Below are 21697 nucleotides of genomic sequence, written 5' to 3' on the forward strand. Positions count from 1 at the left end.
TCAGTTACAATTATCCCATGGCTGGAGAGCAATGTGCTGCAAGTGTGAGTGTGACCCATCCACCCCGAGTAGTGCAGGGCTGTGCAAATATCTGCTCGGGTGATTAAGAGGGAGAGCTGGCGAGATGCTCAGAGTAGAGTGCTGCGTAAGCATGAGCCGAATCCCTCAAGCACGCTCACTGCACTGGTGCATCCATGACAAATCATCCCGAGGGAATCAACACCAAAGAAGTTACTCAAATCATGTGTGATTCTGTTTTGAATTTGGAGCTGGAGTGTGTGTAATATTCCACTTAGTGATATCATGGGTATTTTTGTGGAATTCCATCAGATTTTCCAGCTATCCTGAAAGAATCTGAGTTGGATTTAAGCAGCTAAACACTGAGAGGGAGCTGAAAATACGGGAAAAAAGATGAGAAAATGGTTGTATTTTGGTGAAAATCCAGCCAACCCTAACAAGACAACCTTTCACAAAACTTCAGTAGATTGAAACATTTCAGGTTGCCAATTAAAGGCTATTTTTCTCAAAAGCACATACTGTTGCTGATGGCTCCTGCAGTTCTAACACAGAGTGCACAAAAAACACTTTGTTTGTGGCATCGGGGCTTGATATGCAAATAGGATTTGTTTTTGCTGAGGGAATTTTGCCGGACAACCATTGCTTCTGACAAATCCTCTCTCCAAAGAAAGCAAGTTTCAACAACTATGACTCAGTTTCTAGCTATTAAAAAAACTCTTTATCAAAACCAAAAAAACAAAATAGCCTTTGTTGTGCTTTACTCCTATTCCTTTGGTCAAATCTTTGCGCCTTCGTCTTTTGGCTTTTATCTAACTCACCCTCTGAGAGTTTTCTGTGAAAGCTTATGTAACATAAGTGTTTGATTTACATCTGCCTCCATGTGCATGTGTGTGTTGCGTAAAGCTAAGATGGAGGCTGTCTGAGACCTGCACTGTTTGCAAGAGAAGAAGAGATAAAGCGGGTCTGTGTTTCTCGGCAGTGTTGCAGATTTATCTCTTTGCTTACGGCTCAGATTTTATTGCCCATCGGTCGGCCTACGCTAGATACCATTTCTCCCTTTCTCTATTTTTCACTTACCATAAGGGGCCAGCTTCTTTCTATGCACGTTCTGGCTCCTATAAATCTGCCACCTTGCTCCATTAAACTGCTCAGGGCATGGCTCGACAAATATTAAGAAAGAGGAGAATAAGTAAATACCAGCCAGAAAAAATGAGAAACTCCTGCTTAGAAAGGGAGAGCATATATGCACACACAAAAAAAAAACATTACTGTAAAAAATGTTCCTCTGTGTCTTGGTGCCTCTGTTGGGAGTCTGTGGGAGCCTGCTGCGTAAGATCACATACTTTACCGTCTACTGTCTCTCTTTTTTCTGCTGCTTTTTGTGCTGATATTTTATTTGTTGATGGGTTTGTAAACCTCTTTTAAAGCATACAAAAAATAAACTCTGCTTTTAAAATGACACCATTATGCATCTGGTAGTAAAAACAACAGCTTAGGTTTTAGATTAGATTAGATTAGATTGTAGAATTACTCCAATCACCTCAGCAATCAGTTGTCATTTTCAAATAACAGACAAAAAAAAAAAAAAAATTAAAGGTTAAGTATCATACTTTATTAAGCCAGTTAAAGTTGTGATGAACTACCAGACTGTTTTTCCATCCTGAATGAAACCCTCTCGCCTTCACTGCGATACCACTTTTCCCAATGTGGGTGACGCCCATTTCAAGGTTTAAAACCTGCAAAATGAGTCAGATGACTGTAAATAGGAGATGACACGGTCTGCTCATGCGCTCTTTTTTATCAGAGAATCAAGCCACAACTGAACCGTGAAGAGCCCTACTGTTGAACTAGTACTGGATTGAGCATGGTTCACTTGTGTCTGGCATGGTCCAGTTCAGTTTTATTCCATTTACACTAAACAGTTATCTTGGTTACTGTGATCTAGGCAGGGTTTCAAAAGGGAAGTGTAAATGGGCCTTATAGCATGGTATCACACCACTTCTGAAGAAAGAAAAATCTTTAGGAAGGCTAAATTATGTCTCACAGCCATTGTTTTTCTTAGACATCAGCTTAAAGGAATAGTACACCCAAAACATGATTAGCCTTCATTTTCTACTCACCCCCATGCTGAACAACACTCTGGAGTACTTTTTTGATATCTCAAATGCATCTGGAGATCTGGGAGGCTTCTTGCTGTCTGCTGACATTCAAATAATGGAGGTCTATGGTGACCGAGACAGAAAGGTCCATAAAAGTCCACAAAAAAACGTGTCAATATTCCTCCATACTGCTCGTCCAATGTATTCCAAGGGTCCTGAGTGGGTAGCATCCAGAATTTACTCGAAACAAAGTCATTTAGAATGTTTTTAGAGCATAAACAGTAGTGTATAGGATTTCCTGAAAGCGCGCGCCGGCGCGTTCATGACGCTACGGAAGCCGGCAGACCAAACCAGATGAAAGTGCGCATTCAGCGTCTGCTCTGCCAATAATGCAAGCGTAGAAGAAGAAATGTGCTGTTTACCAGTGCAAAGAAAGAAACAAAGAAAGAAAAATGTCTGAGGACTTCAGTGTTGAGGAAGAGCATGAGTTCTTTGCCGAGCTGAATGCGCTGGTTTGGTCTGTCAGCTTCCGTAGCATCGTGATCGCGCACGTGCGCGCTTTCAGGAAATCCTATACACTACTGATTATGCTCTAAAAACATTCTAAATGACTTCGTTTCGAATAAATTCTGGATGCTACCCACTCAGGACACTTGGAATACATTGGACGAGCAGTATGGAGGAATATTGAAACGTTTTTTGTGGACTTTTATGGACCTTTCTGCCTCGGGCACCATAGACCTCCATTATTTGAATGTCAGCAGACAGCAAGAAGCCTCCCAGATCTCCAGATGCATTAGAGATATCAAAAAAGTACTCCAGAGTGTTGTTCAGCATGGGGGTGAGTAGAAAATGAAGGCTAATCATGTTTTGGGTGTACTATTCCTTTAAGAAAAGAACAGTACTTGTCCCTGTTCAGAATTGGTTCTAAAAGGGTTCTCAACTTAGAGCAGTTCTATGCACTCTGCCTCATTTCGCTGCTCAGTGTTTAGAGAGAATGGGGGGTCAAGGAGGATGCTTCCTGTAGAGGGTGGGTAATCACTTCTTTATATGAAGGCTACTGGTTTTTCAGGGCAATAAAATGTGCAAGGATTAGTGACGCACAGTTGAATCAAGTGATATTCCCTTTGGGCTTGATTTAGATGAAAAAAAAAAACATTTCAACAGTGAAAAAGCTAAAAAAAATATACTGTACGTATGCTGTTGCATATATTTGTATGAATAGACAGATAGGCAGGCAGGCAGATGGTGATTGTTAGGGTAGGAGGTGAGTAAAACCCTATTTGTTAAGCAATACCAGTTTTAGATTCCTCTTTTTGGGTGTATTAATTCCAGCCCTGTTTAGTCCACATTAACTGGACCGTAGTTCATTTCAGCAGAATGTCTGGTTCCTTTAGGCAGTTATGAATCTGCAGTCAAACTTTGATACAAAAAATCTAACTTGGGTCCCCCTCAAAACCTTTGGTCTCAGTTTGGTTGAAATGAACTTTGTCGCGGTACGAATAGGTGTGAAGGTCAAGGAGACTGGAGACCTCTCTGAAAACTGTAATTTTACTGTAATTAATGCAAATTAAATCATTCATATTTTACTAACAGACATCTAGCTGGACGTCTACAGTATGCATTTTTGATGTCAGTGCAATGAAGTCGAATGTGCCACTTCTTGCACATCGCCGCCTCTTTTGGAGCCTTGACTATAAAAAATAAAAAAAGGTCCCTGCAGTTGCCTGCCTTGTTTTTTTTATGCTGAGGCTAAAGTTGAAAGATACTTATCTGGTAAACTTGCCAAAAAGACAGCAAAGCAATGACACTGCTGTTGCCATTCTAGGATGTTTACATTTTTGCGCACAAGGAAGTAGTTTTTTGGGTCAAAACTTTGTTTCGGTTTGATAAGTGCCTTGTGAATGTAAACCGCCCGAGATAAAAACAGTAACAGTCTTGCAATTTTGGTCCCCGATGGATCCAAGTCTAATGAACTATCAGGTGTGAAAACGACTTTAGTTTTGCAATACTTGTTTCAGCCTTAAAGCTCTCTGTGGTTCTGGTCATCATGCAGTTGCTCATTTCACCACCTGCCATGAAATTGTATTGATATGTACAGGTTAGTCAAGGTCACTCCTGATGTTTTGATATGTTTAGGATCATTATTGGGTTGTAAAACAAATCAGTTTTATTTCTAAAATACTGGATGTTTGCTTCCAGAGTTTGCTGTGCCCCTAATCAAATTATTTCTTTGTTCTAACAGTAAAATGTTCCCTGATTAAAAGGACACACTATGATTGAAAGGTCCTGTGCTTATGAGTTGGAGTTTGTCTTTTAAAGGTTTTTTCCCATATAAAAACATTTCTTTGCATTGTGAAAAGATGAATATCCTAACGTCATCCCGGAAGGAATGATAAGCCATGCCAATGCAGTTTGAAATATAAAAAAAGTGCATATTGTGCATTGACATGCCCATTATGAGAGGGTCTCTGCTTATAAAAGTAAAAAGTAATATTATTGGTTCTGTAACCGAAGAAGACTTATTTGAAGCTGTGTTGAAAAAAACCACTGGTGGGAGATATAATGCAGATAACAGAAGCAGATATTAGTTTGAAATCTTAGTTTCAGAATAAATTGTTTTTATTGCATCACCTTCTTCTCTGCCCTCTGAGTTTTTCTTTGTCCACATTGATTCCTGAATAAAACAATGAATTATTTTCTCTTGCTTTAGCCGTTGCATTTTTTTCAGCAAGAATTCTGAAACTTTTCCCACAATTCTGGGGTTATTGTAAATTTTATTAGACAACAGATAAAGTAGTTGATTGATTGATTGACTATATTGATCTCACAGTGGAGTTATTTACTCATTACATCAGCTTAAATAATCAAAGGAGAAGAAGAAGGTGCCAAAGGAAGAAAAATGTGCATGGGATATATACAGTATATAGAGCGCGTCAACATATGACAGTTTTTTTTTTTTTTTTTTTTTATAGCAGGATTATTATACAGGGTTATTGCACAGTGTTAACATGGGTATTTATATAGATGGATATTCATATCTATATATATAGTTATTACACTGGGCTTCAAATATAGAGAAACAGGTTTTTGCACAGGGTATCAAATAGTAATTGCACATTACAGTTAAACCTCTACTGTGGGATTGCTTTCATTATCTGTTGCCATGGATCTGTTTGAAAACAAGGCAGTGGCCTTCTTAGCCCTGTTAGATTACATTTTGATGCAACTGTTGAAATTTGGCTTTTAAAGTACAATGCAAAATTTAGTTTCCAGACATTAGTTAATGTTTCCAATAGCTTAAGAAGTATTATCAATTCATTTTCTTAAAAAATCTGGTGAGATAGCTTGTGACAGCTGTGAAAAGGGTTTAAAAAGTCAAAACTGCATTGCACTTTTGTGTCCCCATGTTAGCTTTGATCATATTTGTTCAAAAGTAACAGTCCAAACAAAGTATTGGCTCTTAAATCTTGTTTGGAAGCTCAAAGGTGGGCAAGATATAATAAAATGTTGATGATAAACTTTTTGTAAAACTGTTTTTAAACTCTAAATTGTCCCACTTTGTATATTTACAGAATTTACGGTAGAATTTAGCTCCTTCCATTCATAATTACCCAGTACTCAGAATAACTGAAAACTTGACCTGCTGCAACAAAAACAGTTTCTACATAGGAGCTGTCTTTGACCTCTACTGCTCCAAGTTTGACTCTTTTCTCATTATTTTACAACTAGTTTTATAAAGACAGCAGCCATTTCCTGCAAAAACATACACATTAGAAAAGAAATAACACAAGCAAACAAAAACTCACAGTCACAAAGCAAATAGAAAATAACTAACAATGAGGATTTAAACAAATGTGAGATGTTTCAAGGGAAAAACTAAACCTTTCCAGAATCTCTCAGTGGAATAAAGATAGAGACAAATGACACAAATAGCTTAAGGGCCCACATTGTGCAACTTGTTCATGCATGGGTGTGAGCTGGCTGACATGTGAGGCTGTGCCTGTCAGTTTATCAACAGCAGCAATTTTTCACCCTTGATCAGCCAACCGTGGAGACATTTCAAATGAACTACCGGCATTCCAGCAGAATCAGATTGAAGACAAAAGGCAGGCTCTCAGTGAATTATTGGACCTGCTTTGGGCTTTGTCTTCATACCACCCCTTCCTGTCACAAACTCTTCCAATCCTTCTCTGATTCTCCAGACCTCTCAGTCTTGTCTGATTGGCTTCACCGTGACAGACACATTAGCCATTCACAACGCAGCAAGCGCCATGTGGACAGCGGACGGTGCCCAGAAATCAAGCAATATGCTCTCACAGAGCAAAAAAAAACAAACAAACCACTCGCAAATACTGTCTCTTGCATGCATACCCACATAGTAGTCCCATTGTGACCTTACGTCAGAAAAGACAAACAACGTCGACAGAAAGTGGCCGCCTCTCAATGTGGCGAGCCAGAGTACGGAACCCCAGTACCATATGGGCTCTTCATCGTTGACAAAACAGCTTTGGGGATATATACCTCTCTTTATTTTCTGTTTCTTTCAACATCTCCCCAACACATTAAAGTGCCATCACCAATCTGTATGCATTGCTCGGAGGTGTGGTAGAGTCGAGATGATTTCTTTAAAGTAATCTCTCCTTCCTGTCAGTTAGAAAAAACTCAGACACAACTCACTGCAGCTGAAATAAAAAACAAAAAAAACAAGCAAACAAACAAAACACCCCAAGACTCTCTTACCTAGCTGCATTGGCATGTTGGTAATCTTATTTTCTGCAGGAAATAGGATCTTGGGTGGTTTGTCGGTCAGAGGAGCTGAAAAAAAAAACAAAGAAAAAAAAACAAATGAAAAAACAGCCTCAAATTCAGAAATGCATAAAAATACACACATTTTGTTTTTCCAAAAACAATTGTTAAATTCCTATTTAAACAATTAAGGTTTCTGCATCTGACCTACTTTGAATTATTATTGGATCACTTTCAAGAACATGGCAGCATTTAGTCTAAGTGTTGTTGATGTGATGAGCCTTCAGTGTGTATGTGTGTGGCCTCGGCGAGAAGGAGCAGTTGATGCTCTAATGATGCTAATCATCCATAGGGTAGATGTCAGATCTGCTGCTTAAGTCTCTTCTCATGGGGAATGCAGCAGTTCTATAGCGTATAAAGATATTACGTGTTTTTTTGCAAAAGAGACAGCCCTCTCTAGTGTTTTAAGGGTTCACCCATTTTCTTCCTCTGACACAAATGAAGAGAAATAGGATTACTAATGAAAAAGGGAGGTCATGTTTTTGTTCAACATAATTAAGATAAATATGATATGATTAATGCCAAAATCACATGTAATGTGGAGTTGGGAGAAAATCTTGCAGTGCTTTTTTAGTACTTAGTAGAAGTGCTTCATACCCAGAACAGATACAAATGGCATTGTGAAAATATAATATATACCAAGTGTTGCAGTAATACAATCTGATTATGAACACACTTGTTCAGATTTAATGACAGCAACTCTGCATGTTGTGTAACTATAATTATGAGGAACACATTTCTCTCACTTAAAATGACAGAAACAGTAATAGTAATATGTTAGAGTTGGACCGTTTAGCTATTTGACCTCTCAGATTTAAACTTGCATCCTAGAAACACTGGCTAAAATGCCTGCAACATTGACAAACAGGAACACTTTAGAGTACTGCTTTAGGAACATATCCACTTCAGGAAATACTTCCCAGGAGCCAGATTGTCTGGGGACATTGGTAATTGTAACCCTCTTCTGTTTTCACTACATCTACCATGGTAAAAAAACGATGAATAGAAATTTACCAAAATGAAAGGCAGTTATACGAATGCAGCATATTGATATGTACCCATACCTCAGGTGTTTTTTATTTTCCCTTTTTCATAGCAATAGCATGAACATCTATTTCAATAATCAGTTTTAGACTGTTGGCATTAATGTCCTGTTTCTCATAATAAAAGAACAGAAAATGTAAAAAAAAAAATAATCAAGACACAACCAAACATTAACATGTAAGGAGTAAGGCATGGTTAGTGCTACCCACACAGCATATTGTCAAGGGTTAAACAAGTCAGATTGTGGCCTACGTGCTGTTATGTAGTCCATCCATTTCTTCCGGGAATCAAACAACTCCTTCTTGTGGTTTACATCTGTAATTCATTTCTCAATTTCTCTGTATATGTCCATTTTAATGTCCATCCACATGGTCAATGTTGGCCTCTCCTGAGGCAAGTGACTCCCAAACATAATGTATCCCCTTCCGATAGGTTTTAATAATCCTTCCAACAGTGTGAGCTGCTACATTTCCATTGATATTCCCAATTTTTAACCACAATTTCTCTTTCAGATCTATTTCTCTTTACATTTCTCATTTTGCCTTAATATACAGGGATGACTGTACATTCTTATTAGCCATTTATATAGACCTGAGATAATAGCTCTGTGTTTGTTTAAACCATAAGCCCTTTTAAACACTTCTAACAGCTGTTTGCTTGATTCTGATATATATTTTACGTTGTCACTGACAAAGTGTCTCTGCTATACTGTAAGTAATGATAGAAATCATGTGCCTCCACAGCATATTTCTCTTTAATTCTTTCAAAACTAAGTAGTGTGTTTTCCTTAATTATCAAAGAGCATACAGCTGTTAATCCTTTATTTGTCCATTCCTTGAATCTCGTATCTAATTTGTCTGGGGCACTCTTAAGTGCACACCATATTAAGGTTCCCAATATCCTCGTCTAATTTGTATTCTGTTATTACTGTTTTCCATATTTTGAGAGACACCCTAATTTATGGGTTTTCTATATTTTATAGAAGGACTGCAGATTAATATCTGCCATGTAGGGGAATGGGAGACATATCCTCTTCAATGTTTTCCACTAAGCGTCAAATGAAGTGTTACACCAGAATATATTAAGTCTTAGTTGTGCTGCCCAGTAGTTATCTCTAAGGGAAGGATGGCTCCATCCACCCTCTGCTTTTTTGTTGTTGTTGTAAGGTTTTAAATTATATTAGGGGCATTTTACCTTGTATGTATCTGATATTATATGTATCTGGACAACATTTTGTCCAATTCACTATTGTTGTTTTTGGCCCATTTCAATTGGTAGGGTAATCATGATAAATAATAACTGAACTTTATTAATCTCACATTGGAGAAATTTACCTCTGCATTTAACCCATCCCTTTGTGGAGCAGTGGGCTGCCATTATGGGGCGCCCAGAGAGCAGTGCGGGGTCTTGTTCAGTGACCCAGAGTGTCAGTCTGTGGGAGTGGGGCTTGAACTCAGAACCTCATGATTCAAGCTCTATGCCCTCACCATTAAGCTGCATTTAATCAAATCTATTCTTGAGCTAAAACTTAAGTATGTAATTGGATTCCATCTTGCAATTTCCTTTTTAGTGTTTTTTGTATCAGTGAATAATAACGTTGTAATAATTGTGTGAGCTCCAATGATATTGTAACCCCAAAACATTTGAAATATTGTGATTCCCATTGAGGTTCTAATTTTGTACTTTGGGCTATAATTGTTTTTGAGGAATTGTGTTTTACTTATGTTAATTTGTAACGCGATAACCAAGCAAAGTATCAAATGATCATATTAGTTTGGGTGAAGATTTTGATGGCTGATACAGAAAGATCAAACTATCATCTGAATAGCTAGCCAAATTATGCTATTTCCGCTGGATACTGATGCCATTTATTTCTTACTCCTTCCGCTGCTTCAGGTTAATTTTATTTCATAGATACTCAAAGCTAAGTTTCTGCTAGGCTAGTTTTAATATTTCTTTTTTTTTTATGGGGTGTAAACAAACAGCCTGACAGTAAAACAGCGAATACGTCTTTCTTTAAAATGAATGAAGGTAGAGCCTCTTCCTGCTCACGTTTCAACAAAAACCCCAAGTCTAATTCCTTCCAAAACTGATTCCAAAGCTGAGTTAAAAATTGCAATCAGAGCCAGCGGTTCTTCACACACAACAATGCTGAGAGAGGGCCGCTGCAGATGGGCTTCATCTAAAATCTATATTTTTGATGAAAATCTGATATTTTCTAGGATAGATTTTTTTCTTTGTCTCACACACTTCATATTCTAGCCTTCTGTAGACTGACCATCCTTTATTTTTGCAACCACAAATGCTATCTTCTTTGGCAGTACTGGCTTAAAAAGGAAACGGTAAGGTTGATTGAGTGTTTAGAATATATTAGGGAAGTTCAGGGATGAAGTTTCAGGGGAGCACAAACAAACAATTTTATGAAAGTCGAAATTTGTACTTTTTTGGAAAGCGTCAGATTGGTTTCTGTAAGGTGGAAAATAATTTCAACTGAAGGAATAAAGCTGGTCTTTTGTTTAGGATACACCTATTTTTCCTTTCCCAGCTGCAGCTTAAATTCAATAACATCAGTCTACTCTGCAGGTATATCTGGAAGCAGCAATCCCTATACGCTGACATCTTTATTTGTTGTGGGCAAGTAAAGTAACCGTGTTTCAGCTTAAGAGCACAAAACACCAGCTTATTGACTAAATCTGATCAAGCCTTTTGGAGGACAAATGGTGCAATTCAACAAACACCACTAAAAAAATCAACTTGACCGTTCACATTTGGTTAGAACAAATCATATTTAAAGAGTTTGGTCCATAAAAAGGAAAGGACAGTTTGTCTCATAAAACTACTCTTTTGATATTTCATTTCTTGCTCCGTTGTATTATATGAGATTGATCAGATATAGCACCTGATATTTATGTAAATATTGACTGAAGCTCAGTTATATCTATGAAAGGCACGGTCATCGGCTTTTAACCAAAAGGATTTGCACTGTTAAGAGCTAATCAGCTCAGCTTACACTATATACAGATACAATTCTAATTACATATCAAACTGTTAAACATAATTAGTCAATGTGTGATCCTATAGCTAATTACAAGCCAGATAAACAAATGATGGCAATCTATGCATGGAACACAAGAGGGAAAGCAGATGTGGTAAAGGGAGGGAAGATAAACACATTAAAAAAAGAACAATGTTTATCAGGCAAAGAAAGACAGAATAAAGTAAAGTTTCTCATAACAGCATAACTCACCTTTGTTTGCTGTAAATGTGGCATGATGTGTTTACCTCATAATTTATATAACCCCTTTTAAATAACGAATATATCAATGATCAGAGTTTACGAGGGGAAGCGATTTAAAAAGTAGAGAGTTAGACGGCGCTTCTAAAAAAGAGACTGCTAAACAGATTAGTATCTACTAAAGGTAATTGGATATGTAAATTTATCACATGAGCTTTAAGATTCTGGGTTTGTGCCTCATGAGAAAATGATGGTAACCTGATGTGTTTTGTATTTGTCTTAGATTTTGTGTCTGTAACACAGAACTGTGATTTACAGTTAAATCAAGAACATAAAATAACATTTAAATAAAGTTATTCAAACTTCGAGATTTCCTGGAAATGTTAATTTCACTATATATAAACTGCCTCATTAGCCAGAAATAGATACTAAAAACCAAAAATACTGATTTCAATGTTTTTAGATAACTCTTTGATACTTCTTATTTTAATTTAGTTCTGCAGAAATTCTGACCACATTTCACAGCTCTAGAAGTAAAATTGGGGAATTCTTCAAGCATTAGAAAAAGGATGCAGCCTTACATTTGCTATCAATAAAGATCTTTGATGAAGCTGATTGGGTCATTAGGGATATCTACATTTTAGGATTTAATCACTTTACAGTAAAACTATGTTCTAGCCGAAGGGCAGAGAGATGTTGTATTCTCTGAGGTGAAAAAAGCAGGGTAGATAGTAGGAGACGATACAAAGAACAGAGGTATTTAATTACCAAATTAAAAAAGTGTCTTGTCCGCCCTCTAAAGTACAACACCCAATAGGGTAATACTAACATTAACACACAAAAATTAGAATCACAGTATTATTTCCAGAATAGAGTAGAAAATCCCTTTATTGTCCCATGATGGGAACATTCTGGTGTTTACAGCAGCAAAAAGATCATAGAAAAAATGGTCACACAAATGTGGACCTTAGAAAAATGTATAAGAATAACATAATAGTGAAGAGTTAAAAGATAAATAATAAAATACTGTGCTCTAAAGTGTTTTAACAATATAAAACCTTTTCACCTGGAGAATACATAACCAATATACAGCTATAGACATTTTTACAGTAATGGATATTTGAAAATAGCAGCAACATCAGGGATGTGAAAATTGACAGCACATCTCTAATGTCAAATTATATTTCAAATTAAAACAATTAGCCACCAGATAGAAAGAAAAGAATGGAAACCATTTTCTTTATGTTCTGTCCATGTTTACCTCCCTACACAATAATTAAAACACCTAAGACGAGCTGTGTAAAAAACTCCTGAGTTTTGCGATCAGCACCACTACCATTGACCAGATACATGAAGTTGATAAGTCTGCATACGGACAGCAGATGACTGGCCCACTGGTGCACACAACTCTAGGAACCACGGCTTTTCAGGTACTTGAGATGACCAAGCAGGGACTGTGTTACATGATACAGGATGGTCAAGAATAATAGCTTATTGGCTTTCATGCATTCTAACACCTTATAAGGAATACCCGTCGTTATACAGTAGGCCTGCTGCTGGCTGATCAATTGGGTGATGTTGTCCAAGTGTCACGCTCACAGCTCAGCAGCAGTTGTGACTGAAATACTTTGGAAAGTATTTAAATATGACCTTGTTGAAGCCTTGAAGATTTAGACAGTGTATGCCTGAAGTATAAAAAATCTGGCAAAAATGCTGGCAATCGTGGATAAGTTATGGGTTCGTTTTGTATACGTTATGACCATGCTATAGTATGCTAAAGCACACCGAAGCACGCTGGCACACATCAACATGCTCAAAATTTCCCGATGTATGCCAGTGTATGCTCATACATGGGGCGTAAGTTACAGGTAAGTCATATGATTGTTGACATACGTTAAGTGTAAGTTAATCATAAGTCGTGGTGTCTATCTAATCAAAATCCTATGTAACTTGTTCATAACTTATGGTTAACTTATCAAGAACTTATCTTCAACGCATATCACTGTATTTGACGTGTTCTAGATAACTGCTGAACATGTTTCTAACTTACAGTGACTTTTTAATGCCGTATTGGCAGCGTTTTGGTATAAAAGGGGGTTTACAGGATCAAACTGTCAGATCTCCAGACTTCATCCCCATTATAGGATGAGCAAGAAGGTGAGTGTGATAGATGCTCCCTGCGTTCCCGCCCACGGCCACGACCAACAAACTTCCTAGCAGACACTGAATCTGCTGTGAATGCAAACTTTCTTTCTCTCTTTTTCTTTTTTTTTTTGATGTGCAGTCGGGCATCTCCGGGCGCATCACTGCTCCCCTCAGGACACTGGCTTGTAACATTTCATTGACATTACACTGCCTTGCATTATAGATAAGTTAGGCTTTCGTTGGACATAAGTTCTGGACTTATTATGATTACTCTATGCATGTGCCCAAAATTGAAAAAAATGCAAAGAAAGTTCAGCGTAGGTCAGCGTAGGTCAGCGTTGTAGAAGGTTTTGGGCTGCATCTGCTGGCTAAATCATCAAAGTGTGAAAGGGGCTTTAAATACAATTTAGGCATCAAATGATGTTGCTTTTCTGCACTTTTTATGACCTTATGCACTTTTGAAAATAACTATTTTGTATTAAGATTCACGTGTATTATTAAAGGTCAAATAAAAAAATAAAACAAACAAGAATTATAACTTAAAAAGCACTCAAACTCAGACTTCTGCCAAGCAATGGCTTTTGCCCTGTACACCTATACCTAAAACTTGCACATGATCTTAGTGATTACCAATTAATTGTTTCTTAGAATGAGGCGCACCTTTGAAAACAAGATTTCATTAAAATTTGTTTAAACGTTTTTGAGTAATCCTGCTAACTGACAAACCAACAAACAAACACAGCTAAAGACACTTGCCCTTGGGAGAGAAATATTCTGCTTTTCAGTTTTTAATACAGGAATATAGGCCTGAAATGCATGATTTATTAACTAATACTGTAATTATAAATAGTTACGTTTGCATTTTAGAGATGCACCTCTTACTTTTCCCTTGTTCTTTTTTTATCCTCTTTAGTATATTACTTGCAGAATTTTTGAGTCCAATGTTGAAGCTGGTTTAGGGGGAACTGCTTGTTCAGATAAATATATCCCTATCTCACAATGTTAATCTTTTAAAACATTCATGTATCTGGATTATGATCTGGATCAAACTTTTATGGGTTATTCCTTGAATATCATTAAAATCTGTTCATAGCTTTTTAAGTATTTCTACTTACAAACAAACAAACCGACCAACCAGCCAACAAACATACCTTCTTTGTGTAGGTAGTAATATTATTTAGGAGCCTCTTCTGATCCCCAAAAAAATAGTAAGGTATTCAGTAGGTAAAAATGTTGGTCTGAAATGACTTAAGCGTTTCATTGAACTTAAGCAGGTTTTAAGTGAGATTAAAGCGCCACTAAACTGGACTACATGTTTGATATATAAACACAGTGTGAGGCTGTGTGGATTTAAGCTTTGTGATCACTCATCCAGAATCCAAATTCTGCTTGGTGGCAAAGCTCAGCGAACTTTCCAGATAGATTATTCCGGGTGACCGACTGTAGGCAAACATCAAATTAATGAATTAAGGATGGAGCTAAGATATTTGGATCACTGGGCTTTTTCTGTCACTATGCTCGTTTGCGGGGGTGCTGTCTGGGAATTGCATTAAAGATGTAGAAAATCAAACACAAAGGTGAAAAATCTAAGAAAATGGAAGCAATAAATGGCTTCTGCGTGAAATACTCCACAGACACATTGGGGGTGGCCACACATGACGATTTGGACAGAAGAATGCATTTTGTCTCACAAAAATAAAGGAAAAGAGACTTGAGCAAACACAAAGTCCTTGTGAGTCCCTACAGCGTTTTTCTCCTCCCTGGCTGATAGACTCCTGCACTGTACTGCGGGAGATCTCCATATATTAACAGTGACCTTCCTTTGTTTTGTAGTCACCTTTCAGTCAGTTTCATTTCAATCCTGATGGAGCAATAACCTCCCTGTATGATTTCCTTTTAAAGTCACCTTATTGTATTGAGAATTTAGTTGCAGACTGAACCATTTCTCGCATGAAAGAAGCTGAGCAGTGAATTTGTTGGTGCCCTCTGAGGGATGATAATAACAGCAGTTATATTCATTTTTAACCATATCATACAGAAGCACTGTTTAGCTCTGTTCCTTTCTCTAGGAGCAAAGGAAAAGCTGAAACCACTCAATGTAAAAAAGTGAACTATACTCCATGGAGAGACTTTGTCAGGTTACTCAATCAATATCATAAAGAAATATATCTATATTTTCATCACAAAAAGCAAGTGCAATTACTCTCTTTTGGGAGAGATGGTCATTTTATGTGTTATTACTGCATACAGACTGTCTTATAATGAAACGTCAATGATCAAGCTTCTCCAAGAGGAGCTCCAACTGTGTACACATTTTTTGTGAAATAAGAATAAAAAGAAAATTAAGGTGTCTGCCTGATAGCTTGCTGCTCGTCTGCAGAATACAGTAACAAACCACTGGAAATCACACTCAGTAAGTCATTACCTAATAAGAGCGACATGGAGAGCAATTAAAAATGTATCTGCTGACAGAGGAAAGTGACAGAAAAGCTGAAAGATAAAAGACCAATGCTAAGTGACAGAGACACACAATGAACAGGAGGACGGGTAAAATGTATTATTGATTGGTAGAGGTTCACTGTCATTCTGCTTTCTCAGTATGTGAGCGTATGCATATTCGTGCGTATGAGCATACAGTTGCTTATGTGTGCAACGCTTAGAATGAGTCCTGTATGAAAACATGTAGGGATAGAATTAGAGTTTAAATGTTGACTTCAAGCATAGGAATTAGGAATGGAACCAGTATTGTCATAAAAAAGCAGAAAGGAAAACTCCTTTAGGAGCTTATCATGAAAAAAAATTCAAGAATACAGCAACTTTTTATAGTTAACTGCTTTAGGACTTTTCTATTGTTATACACTAATTCTAAGGCAGCTACCAAAACAGCCCTTTATCCTTTATTTTGATTTTGAGGGTAAAATTGCTTTGGGGGGAGATCATTTGGGCTGATTCGGAGTCAGATAAGGGGTTTTTGAGTTCACCTATTAAAACACATGCCCACCAATCACTCATCATTACTGGTTCATAGCAAAGCCTCCCTGAACTTTCTCATCTTGTTTACAACAGAGAACTAATGTAGTGGCACCACAGATTATGGTAGTTTTAGCGGCAGGTGGATCTGGTGTGATAAACCTGGCGTTGACAATCGATGCATTGTGGTTGGAAGAAGAATCTTTTAAACATGTTGGAAGAAACCACTGCTTTCAGGATTTAGCGCTTGGTGCAATTAAACTCCTCACCCTCCCTATATCAAATGCACCAGTTAAAAGAGCTTTTCCGAAAATTGGTCTGCTTAATAATGACTCCAGAAATCGCATGGGCCTGCCGCTCCAGTCAAGTTTGATGGATGTGCGAACTGGACTAACACGGAATGGATGGACATCAGCATCCTTCCGTCCTGCCTGACCGATATCGGGGAGATTTCACTCAACCATGTACTGATCAGAAATCACAATGGATTGTATTATAGTTCACCGGAGTAGATGTTCAGTGCTTATATGTTCAATGTTCCAGCCAATATGCTAATAAGCATTAAAGGTAAGAATTCAAAATCAACCATAATAAATATAAATATTTCAGTCATGTCAATATAAGCTTAGCATATTTGCGTGTGCGCACTGATCGTAGTTTGTCTTCTAAATGTAAAAAGAGGAGTAGTCTACGTGGTTATGAATCCATCTGCCAACGTGTTAGTGGTTAGATGTATGTGATGTGTCACATGACACTCACTGGATCTGAGATCACGGTGATGTCTGGGTCAAAGTTGTTTATGGAGAATAACTCTGGGCAGATTTTGTTGGATTATAGCGTTTTGACATGTAGTGTTGAATTAAGTTGTATTGAAGTGTGTTTATGTTCACACGGTAAATATAACAGTATATCAATTGCGCTGGTTGTTGTGTGATGTGACGGTTTTTAACAGATTTTTGGGCCAGAAAACCTTGACTCTATCTGGCAACACCTGAAGAACATTACCAGGATTAAAAGACTAATGTCCAAGCAAGATCTAGAAAAAAACTCCTTCATGCATTTATCATTATAATTAATGACTTCAACAGTGTCTTCATAAGTTTGCCTAAAAAGTCCATCAGAGAGCTGAAGCTAATCCAAAACTCTGCTGACAGTCTTCTCACTAACTAAGAAAGTACAGCCTCAGCCCCGTTCTGAAGTCCTTCCACTAGCTCCCTGTAGCTCAGAGGATAGACTTTAAAATCCTCCTGTTAGCTTATAAATCACTAAATGAATCTGCATCTCAACACATAGCAGGTAGTTGTCAGGGTATTAACCTCCCAGACCACTCAGGTCTTTTAGTTCCAGCCTACTCTGTACACCCAGAACTAGAACTAAACCTGGAGAATCAGCAATTAGTTCCTATTGTATGCTCCACTGATCTGGAACAAACTTCCAGAAGACTGTAAAAGTGCTGAAAGCCTGAGTTATTTTAAGGCAAACTTAAAACCCATTGGTAAAGAAATTCTTTTTGACTGTGGAAGTTAAACTGTTAACAGAAGTATTATTAGTCCAATTTTGTGGTCCAACCGTCTTATTAGCATTACATTTATCATTTCTTATCTCTACTTGCTTTTAATCTGTTTTTCTTTTCCATCTATTTTATTGTTTAATTTTTGTAAAGTATTTTGGATTATCACTAAATTGTGATATACAAATAAACTTGCCTTGCCTAATTACATCTAGACGCAAAACTTAACTTAAGCCTATGAACACCCGGTTGTAAATTGTAAAACAAACCTAACCACTAACTGTCATTGTCACACTGTCACACTGTTATTGTGAGCTCTAAATATACTGGTGAGGGTTCTCAGTTTAACATTATGAACTTGTGTTTGAGGGTATTATTTTGTTTGGGTTAAGTGTTACAGTGTTTAAGTGATAATCTTCTTATCTAACTGTGAGGAGTTTCAGTGTCTGAATGAACAACCTAAAATGTGACGGTGTTGAACCCTGCATACTACCTTAGGGCTCTGCCCTGGGACCAATTTTATTAAGAATAAATTTGAAAGAGTTGACTGATGTTGATCTGCATCTAAATCTATGACTGAGTGTGTGTTTGTGACAGTAGTTTTCAAGCATAAGATGGCTATATTAATGTAGTTTATTTACTACATCATATGACCTTCCTGGGCCATCATTTGAAAACACCCTCACACCAAAGACATTTATGTGACAGTCAGTCAGTGTGTTATATATATGTAATATATATATAAATATTTAGATATAGATATATATAGATATATAAAGAGAAGAATATAGAGAATACCAGGGGCTCAGAGAAGAGCTGAAGAAACTGGAGGAAACCTGGTAGGTCAAGGCATCAGTTATACCTGTGGTCATTGGTGCAATTGGGCAGTGATCCCCAAACTTCAAAACTTGAGGAGTGGCTACAGCAAATGCCTCGAAATACATCAGATATCTTGGTCCAGAAAAAGGCAAGATACTGCGCCGAACCATCAAGCTCCCAGGCCTCTGTTAGTGGACCCAAGCTTGGAGGAAAAAAGGGAGACCGCCCGCGGTGGGTGAGAAGAGTTTTTTTTTTGTTATATATACATGTTTCTCTTAGTGATTTGAGTTAGACTTAAAAGGAATAAACCTTTAATCTATAATCTTATTGGATGTAATGTTTTAGTTTTTCTACTGATCCTAGAAGTAGGAAGGAACGGGAAGTATATCCTCAATGCATTTCAAAATTCCTTTTCAACAATGTGATTTTTTTTCTCCTCTGCTTGAGATTGCAGTCACATTTTTTTTTATCTGTGTTTGGCACCATCCTTTTTTGATGGCTGTTTTATTTTTGCTGTTGTTGCTGTCACAGAAGCCTGGACTGAAAGCGACATTTACAGGGATTTCTGGAGGTCTACAGTGGAGGTAGCAGTAACATCACCAAGGCTTTTTGGTTTAGACAGTAGAGTGAACTGTGAGGAACTAATTTCCCCTCAGAGTTTCTTTTCAGAGAAAGCAGTTCTGGTAAACTGCGTGACAATGTGGACATTGTTTGAAATGAATCAGAGGCATAATATATATCTTTTGTCTGCAGAATAATGAACAGCAAGCAATGCAGTATTATGGAAAAAGATAAAAGCGAGCCAGAGGTAACCTTCACAGAATTTAATGGTCTCCCTCGTGCATCATAGTAGAGCAGAAAAAAAGAAAACACTACAACAAAGATACCTGCTTAATTGCATATTAGCATATAAAACATAGAAAAACTGATTTCAGTTATTTCAATTTGCTGAAAAAAATTCAAACTATCTTTTAAGTTGGCAACGGTGAATTCAAATCTAGACTTTCAACTAGAACATAAATGCATACATTAAACAGCTGGTTAGCACAAGACTGATGTAAAAACTGCAACTGTTTTTTTTCCTCCTCTGATTCAGCTGCACACCCAGATACTATTTCACTATACAGTACACATACCCAAGAACTTCTGATGTGATACAGATGTGACATGCTTTATTGAAAAAGAAGTTTACCTTTAGAAAAAAAAAGTGAGACTTGAAATTGTTTTTGTAAGCTTTGTATACAGTTTATTATTAACACAAAAAAATAAAGAAGATTCACTACCTAGTTGGATTTTTTTGCTGCGAGACTTGTTCAAATTTCCTCAAGAGAGAGAACACATAACAATGTAGTAGAAAAAAGACTGAGAAGCCACATACATATAAATATAACAAAAGGTGTGAGGGAGATAATACAGCAATGAAGGATTTTGTCCTGAGAGGGTTATATAAAATATATCATGCTAGGATTTGAATTGCACATAGATGGGAAATATTGCTGAGGGTGGGGTGATGTTTATCAGAATAGTAATCATTTAATAATGTTGTTTTATGAATTTAATTTTGATTACTCTAAATTTGGAATCAGACGAATGAACGTTCATGGTATATACACGCGAAATGATATTTTAATAGGATTTTATAAATGTTCCATGTGCTATTTAGCTAGGGATGAAAACGTACAGATAAGTGATTTAAATTTCTTTTGGTTTTGATATTCGTTGACAGTTTTATAAAGAAAGAAATAAACTGCAAGAAACAGAAAAAATAAATACCCTGAAAAAGGAAAAGCAAAAGAAAAGAGAAGAGGTGGATTTAATGGATATGATTTCATCAGTTGCAATCAAACCCTGTGGAGATTATAGGTTCAACCAAGTTTCGGATGAAAAATGAACACATTTGGTTTTATAATGTCCTTTGTAAGCCATGTAAAGTAAACTAACTTCCTTTTTTTTAAATCAATTTCTTTGGTATTTTACTTTTCTTTTTTAACAAAATTTTTTTCTTCTTCTCATACTGTCTCCTTTTGTCGGATTTTACTCTGTGTCACATTTGGCCATGGCACCTTCAGTTTTACATTTTAATAAGCCTCTTATTTTCTCAGCTTTACTTTGCCTGCGCTGAACCCCAGCTTGTGCCCTCAATTCTCCATGGCAGCATGAACTATCCAGCCTGTGTACCTGTGTGGTACATTTAAAATAATATCAGTCCTGAATTTAAATGTTTCATAATGGTTACAGATTACGCTACACTGTTCTTCCATTACACCACAGCCTACAGACGCTCAGATTCAATAATGCAGGTCAGTACTCTCGTATGTCTGCCAGACTGTAACCTGAATGTGACACATGCTCCCAAACACACACAAACACTGGCACATCTCAGAGATACACACACAAGCTGCCGAAAAGCATGTGTTGTCTGACAGGCGTGCACACCACACACCCAAACAGTGCAAACACCTTCCTGCCAGCCTTAGATAACAAAACCCAGTGGTGAGAAAGGAGACATTCTTACAAAATAAAAGACCAAAATGTACAATACAATCCCACATGGGGATGATGATAGCTAGGACAAAAAAAAAACAAGGGAAATTTGACACAGGCATGGAAAAGAGACAATTAAAGCTACCCTTACAGAGGATTAGCTCGTAATCAGCTCTGATCTCAATAGGTGAATCAGAGGAAAGCCCTAGTGGCCTGATATCCATTCTGTCACTCTGTTGGAACAGTAGCATAAGGCCAACCTAGTCAACTGCAGCAGAGATTGAAGGCAGGTGATACAAACCTAAGGGAACGGATTAACACAGTTCTGGCGAGTTAGAATCAGCATGCCACTTACAAAACCCCCTCTGCAAGGTCACAATTATCTGTCTCTTTTTTTCTCCTTTGCTATTTTTCTGCCCACCAGCCTCACGTCCATGCAGGTGTATAAACACAGTAGCAGCGCCAATGGGCTACCTGAATGTAAGGCAGAGATTTCCATGAAGCAGTAGAGGAACAGACAGTCAGGCTGCGGGGTCACCTCATCACCATCTGTTCTAACAGCTC

At 37.4% G+C, this 21697-nt stretch overlaps 1 protein-coding gene across 1 annotated transcript in view; it reads right to left on the bottom strand.

The window, feature by feature from the left end:
- Positions 1-6860: 6860 nt before the first annotated feature.
- LOC119792840 (interleukin-1 receptor accessory protein-like 1-A) overlaps positions 6861-21697 on the bottom strand; it is a gene marked incomplete at its 3' end in the record, with an annotated part of 224291 nt that continues 209454 nt past the window's right edge. Inside the window, exon 6 of the mRNA XM_038299665.1 lies at positions 6861-6935. Coding sequence (XP_038155593.1) covers positions 6861-6935 — 75 coding nt within the window. The remainder of the gene's footprint in view (positions 6936-21697) is intronic.

This window comes from Cyprinodon tularosa, unplaced genomic scaffold, assembly GCF_016077235.1.
Source record: "Cyprinodon tularosa strain WSP-4 unplaced genomic scaffold, ASM1607723v1 ctg432, whole genome shotgun sequence".
NCBI classification, from domain to species: domain Eukaryota; kingdom Metazoa; phylum Chordata; class Actinopteri; order Cyprinodontiformes; family Cyprinodontidae; genus Cyprinodon; species Cyprinodon tularosa.